Source organism: Cucumis sativus, unplaced genomic scaffold (assembly GCF_000004075.3).
Source record: "Cucumis sativus cultivar 9930 unplaced genomic scaffold, Cucumber_9930_V3 scaffold63, whole genome shotgun sequence".
Classification (NCBI taxonomy): domain Eukaryota; kingdom Viridiplantae; phylum Streptophyta; class Magnoliopsida; order Cucurbitales; family Cucurbitaceae; genus Cucumis; species Cucumis sativus.
The window spans coordinates 18,806-24,969 of record NW_022279557.1 but is presented as its reverse complement, the minus strand read 5'-3'; the positions used below and the strand labels follow the sequence as shown (position 1 = coordinate 24,969).

Below are 6,164 nucleotides of genomic sequence, written 5' to 3'. Positions count from 1 at the left end.
CAAAGATAGTCTGGTTCTCAGAATATTAGCTACAAAAAGCTCTCTACTAGTATTGAGGAGATTGTTCAGTTTAGATGGACTGAGGAGTGTTGCCAGACCCTCCAGTCGCCTATTGGCAGGGGGAAGTGAGACGTGTTCTGTTCTCCATGGATGGTGGAAAGGCTCCAGGCCCTGATGGGTATTCAGTTAGCTTCTTCAAAGGAGCTTGGACGGTGGTTGGAGAGGGTTTCTATGATGTCGTCTTACACTTCTTTGAGACCAATTACTTCCCTCAAGGGGTGAATACGATTGCTATTACACTTATTCCTAAAAGGAATGGTGCTGATCGATGATGGAGGATTTCAGCCCTATATCTTATTGCAGCGTTATTTATAAGTGCATTTCAAAATATTAGTGGCAGATAGGCTTCGTGTGTGGCTTCCTTCTTTTGTTAGTGGAAATCAGCCAGCTTTCATCCCTGGGAGGAGTATTATTGACAATATTCTTCTTTGTCAGGAGCTTGTAGGGGCATAATTTGCACAGAGGTAAACCTCGGTGCACTATGAAGGTTGACCTCCAAAAAGCTTATGATTCTGTTAATTGGGATTTCCTCTTTGGCCTGCTGATTGCCATAGGTACGCCTTTAAGATTTATGAGTTGGGTTCGAGCGTGTGTGACCTCTCGATGTTCTCCATTTATGATTAATGGATCGTTGGAAGGTTTTTTCCATGGGAGGAAAGGACTTAGACAAGGTGACCCTTTATCCCCATTCTTATTTGTGATGGTCATGGAGGTGCTTTCTCGCATGTTGAACAGCCCACCTCAGAATTTTCAATTCCCAGTTTTGTGAGAAGGTCAGATTAACTCATCTTACTTTTGTAGATGACCTAATGATCTTTTGTACTGCTGATAATCATTCTATGAGTTTCATAAAAGAGACTATTAAGAGGTTTTGTGAGCTTTCGGGATTGTTTGCTAATCTTCCTAAAGCTCAATTTTTCTTATGGGGGTTAATAGTTCGAAAGATTCTCGGCTTGGCTGCTAACATGGGTTTTTCCATTGGTCATCTCCCTATTGTTATCTGGGCTTCTCTCCTTCTGGAAGATTGCGGAGCTCTGATTGTGATCCCCTTATTCAGCGTATTACCATTCGTATTCGTCTTGGTCTGCTAAAGTGTTATCTTTTGCAGGAAGACTTCAGCTTGTTCGCTCAGTCTTAGGAGCCTTCAGGTTTATTGGGCTAGTGTGTTCATGCTTCTATGAAAATCACAAAGACGTTGATAATCTTGAGGGCTTATCTGTGGAGAGGTAAGGAGGAGGGAAGAAGTGGTGCTAAAGTTGCCTGGGATGAGGTTTGTCTTCCTTTTGATGAAGGAGGTCTTGATATTCGCGATGGATCTTCTTGGAATATAGCAAGCACGTTGAAGATATTATGGTTGCTACTTGTTAAATCTGGTAGTTTGTGGGTTTCTTGGGTGGAATCTTATATCCTTAAAGGGAGATCGCTGTGGGAGATCGATGCTGGGGTGGGTCGATCTTGGTGCTTTAGGGAAATCTTGCGTAAGCGGGATATCCTTAAAGCTCATGTTTGATGGAGGTGGGCAATGGAAGGAAGTGTAGAGTGTGGTTGGTTCCATGGATTCAGGGTGGGCCGATTATCCAGCAGTTTGGGGAGGGTGATCTATGATGCGGGTAGTCGGTGGGATGTGAGGCTGGTGGATTTCATGGGTCGGGATGGTGATTGGAGGTGGCCGCTTGTTTCTTTGGATTTGATGGACATTTGGGATAGGGTTCAGGGAGTGAGGCCGAGTCCGAGTGTTGAGGATAGGTGGGTCTGGGTGCCGGGGAGTCGTGATAGTTTTTCGATCACTAGTGCGTGGGAGACTATTCGTCCTCATAGTAGTAGGGTTGGATGGTCGGGTTTACTATGGGGTGGGGGAAATATTCCTAAGCACTCCTTCTGTGCTTGGTTGGCCATCAGGGATAGGTTGAGTACTAGAGATAGGTTAAGTCGGTGGGATAGGTCGATTCCTTTATCGTGTTTGCTTTGTGGAGGGAACTATGAGTCTCGTGATCATTTGTTTTTTTCTTGTCATTTTGGGTGGGAGATTTGGTCGAGGATCCTTTTGCTTATGTCATCTTCTCATAGAATCGGTTATTGGGGGTTGAGTTATCTTGGATTTATAATCAGGGTATTGGGAAGAGTGTGAGGAGAAAACTGTGGCGCCTTCTCTGGTGTGCTACAATTTATTTCATTTGGCAGGAGCGAAATCATCGTCTTCATGGAGGTGCTGTTCGGGAGCCTATGGTTGTATTCCAGCTCATTCGGTCGTGTATTAAAGCGTGTGCTGCTTCTTGGTCGGATGGTGTTCATGGTCTTATTTAATGTTCTTTTCGTTTGCTTGTCCTCGGGTGTGGGGTTTCTCTTCTCTTTATTAACTTTGTTGTCTTTCTCTCTTTTTCTTGTCCTTTTAATGTTTGGAACACTAGTTGGTTTCTTTTGGTTTTAGTTCTTGTTCCCGAGATGTGGGGTTGTTTTGGGTACTTATGGGTTGTTTTGTCTAACTACTTGTTTTGTGAGTGTTGTTCGCTCTTTTGTCTTGACCTCAGGCTGTGAGGTCCACCTTGTTGTTGTATAATATTATCATTACCTTTTCAAAAAAAAAATCAAACTCAATGCTAAGTTTGACTGCTCCCTTCGAAGTGACAACAAGCCTCGTTTTCGCCCTACTGTGGATCGAGGAGGATTCCTCCTCTTTTCAAAGCCCTCAATCAAACTTGACGTTATGTTTAAAACACTAAAAATAGATGGTCTAGTTTTGGTTAGGCCAAAAGCGATGTTTTCCCCCAAAATCTCTAATAGCTAGGGAACTCAACATGTTCTACTTGACCTAATTGACTTGACTCTGTATTTTTTATGAGCTTTTTTTAATGCATATTGCATATGTTTTTTTTTTATAATTGTTGATTGTCTCACTTTTTTATGGTCTGCATTTACGAGCCTCTTTTCTTTCTTTGTTATGAACTGCGGTAACTAGCATTGCTAGAACCGATGGGGTAACATTTCTATGGTTCTACACTTAGTTTCTAAGTGTGATTGCTCACCTCTAATTTTCAAAACACTTAATTTCTAAGCACATACAATGTTCACCTAGAAAAAAATGAAAATTGTTGTAGTTAAGATCAAAACTAAATAGTTATGAAATAAGACATAAGAGATTTGATTTTAACAACCTTCCCGTTGTACTTGGGATCCACTCTGGCTTTGTGCTGGAAAATTGGTTTGGAGCTGATCGTAAGCTTTCGGTTGCTCTTCTGTAACCTTTAGATACTCTTCAAAGCTATAAGCTTTGCTTCCTGACGAATAATCTTCTACTATTACAATACATAAGAAAATTCTATTTCATAAACCCTGTATCATAATTGAGGCTGATAGAATGATTATTCTATAACCCTACCGATAGTTTCATTCTTAACATTCATAGACACGATGCATGGCAGCTATCCAATTCTATTTCATGTTCTCGAGAATGGCTCGGTTTAACAATAATGTTAATTTTTGTTTTCTATTTTAAAATAATAACGCTGCTTACTAATAACTAAATGTTTTAAGCCATTTACAAATTAGATTTCAATAAATCGATAATCATATTTTTTTACAATATAGGACTAAAAAAGATAACTAATTTATATATATATATATATATACATACAACAGTATTTAGTTAAATTACAAAAAAAATTCTTTTGAATTTTGTAGTTTGTGTAAAAAAATAACCTTAAACTTTGAAATGTTAAAAAAAATTGTTTTGAACTTTTAAAAATTATTCATAAATACATCTACATACGTAGGATGAAGGTATTGGCATGCTTCTCTAAAAAAACTTTCCAAAAAGATGTTGTGTGACTTTTGAAAAGAAAAATTACAAATGGGGTCGTTTTTAAACAAATTAGATATATCGAGTTATGTTTCTTTAATTTTTTTCCTTTTTCACATATTATCAATCACATCTTACTTTTTTCTTTTTTCTTTGGAACCCTGCAAAAATAACAAAAACATTTATAATCACATGACTCATGTCACTACATTTTCTAAATTTTAAAAGTAGTAAATTTAAAAGTTGATAACCCTATGATTATCGTTTGATAGTCATCTAATATCACTAATTTTGTCATATTCGTAATATCCAAATAAGGTTTCTTGGTGAGTCTAGAGTCAACGTGAGGACTTATACTAAAAATATATTTATATTTTGAAATGATCTTAAGGTGATTAATAACATACTTCTAAGAACAATAGCGGTATCATCCACTTGTAGGGGGGAGGGGAGTCATCCACTATAGATAAGGTCCACTTGTCTCCCTCACCCAACTTCATAAGGCTGCCAAAAGAGTTAGGGATAATCACATCCACACGTTTACCCTTCTCTCGAACATAAACCAACTCTCTTTTCTTCCTAATAACGAGTAATTTCATTCTGATTACCTACCCCTTTTCCTTAATATGCCTAATGGGGGAGCTATTAGTCTTACTTTCCTCCAACTATTTAAAGTCTAACACCACATCCACAAGACACAATTGTCCGTTCCTCCTCTTTGTTTGAAACCACCTTGCTCACATCCTCCTCTCGATGAACTTTGTTTTCCACAATCTTAGGACACTTACCACTAGAATGCCCAAAAGACCGGCACAAATTACACCTTCGAGGCTTCCACTCATAATTCACAGTCATAACGAAATCCTCTCCCCTAAGGTGAATTGTAAATTCAGCAGGCATAGGAGAGTCCATAACTATAGTTTGCCTATAGAACTAGCCACAACAGTCAATCTGACATCTGTCCATAACTCCATTGGAATCCTACCTAGTTTAATCCATATAGGAACATAATAAAAAACAAAGGATTTAGGGACAATACCTGGAGTCCATTTACAGAGGAGCATACTTTTGGCAGCAAGATGTCGGGAGGCATGACACAATACTGGTACACAATAACAAAACTTGATAATTAAAAAAAGGATGGTGCCAAGAAAATTTAAATACAAAAAAAATGAAGGTTCTTGCAAGTGTATTGAGTGAATGGGAGAAAGAAAGGATAAAAAAGGTAGAAAGAGAGAAAGTCAAGGGTAGAGATACATAGCTTTGTATATAGAAACTTTATGTTTATACTCCATTATAGTTGTGGAGAATATAACATCCTAATATGTTTGATTCAATTTGAATGATGCAATTATTTATTTTTCTGCAATAATTCTACTTCTAGAACCTAAATTTTGAAAGCCTACTAATTTGTCAGAATTAATTTGAGACCCCACTTTTGCTCCCCTTCCTACCTACGGTTACTTTTTGCTTAAACTTTAAAAGTTGTTTGAAAATTTTTGCTGAAACTTGTAAAATTTGTTTGAAGTTCGTATATCTCTCACATATTGCAAGGTTTCTTAATTATTTTATTGAATTTCCTACATAAATGCATTCAAACATGAGTTGACATAAATGCATTTTGCTATCAAGAGAGTATACCATACATGCATGTGTAGGACTTTTATCCCTTATATTTTATAATTTGTCTTACTACTGTTATTGACTGATATACCAATATACATGTGTAAAGTATTGATCATATAATTAATATTAAATTTATTACATTCACTCATCAATTTAAGTTTTTTAGTCAATGTATGTTCATGATGTACCATGGTCATATCATAATAGAATAGATCCAAGATTATATATGTTCAAACCAACTGGTGATTTAATTATCAAAGATATTATGATTTTGTCCAGTTTCTTTTTCAGTCACTACTAGAAAAATGGATTTTAATCAAGACATTGTGTCGTTGAAAATAAAAGAAAAAAGAGGTGGGATGAGGTACATTGTGTTGTTGAAAATAAAAATATGGATTATTTCTTAAAACAATCATATTGACACAATTTAATTTATTTCAAAACAATTTTTGCGTCATTAATTAACAATTTTTTTGTCATTAAAAAAATTTTCAAATGAAAAAACCTCAAATTTCAAAAAAGTTCGAAGTGGGCTATCGAGTCGTTATGAAGAACCCTTGCCTCCAATTTTGTGCCACTTGTCGTCGTCAATTCCACACTCCAACCACTGTTGTCGTTGCTCCCACAACAAGCCTTCGCCGTCAAACCCACCAATCTAGCCACTTTCGTCGAATAAATTTAT

At 37.0% G+C, this 6,164-nt stretch overlaps 1 protein-coding gene across 1 annotated transcript; it reads left to right on the top strand.

The window, feature by feature from the left end:
• The first annotated feature begins 541 nt into the window (after positions 1–541).
• On the top strand, positions 542–1,570 carry LOC116406071. Its single transcript, XM_031889779.1, has 3 exons — positions 542–614; positions 862–1,142; positions 1,253–1,570. Exons 1-3 carry the CDS (start codon positions 542–544, stop codon positions 1,568–1,570), a joined length of 672 nt encoding a protein of 223 aa, XP_031745639.1.
• The last annotated feature ends 4,594 nt before the right edge of the window (positions 1,571–6,164 follow it).

Coding starts and splice junctions, on each gene's coding strand:
- LOC116406071 (XM_031889779.1), top strand. CDS start 542: ATGAAGGTTGACCTCCAAAAAGCTTATGATTCTGTTAATTGGGATTTC. Junction 615..861: donor TGGCCTGCTGATTGCCATAG/GTACGCCTTTAA, acceptor TTACTTTTGTAG/ATGACCTAATGATCTTTTGT. Junction 1,143..1,252: donor TACCATTCGTATTCGTCTTG/GTCTGCTAAAGT, acceptor AAAATCACAAAG/ACGTTGATAATCTTGAGGGC.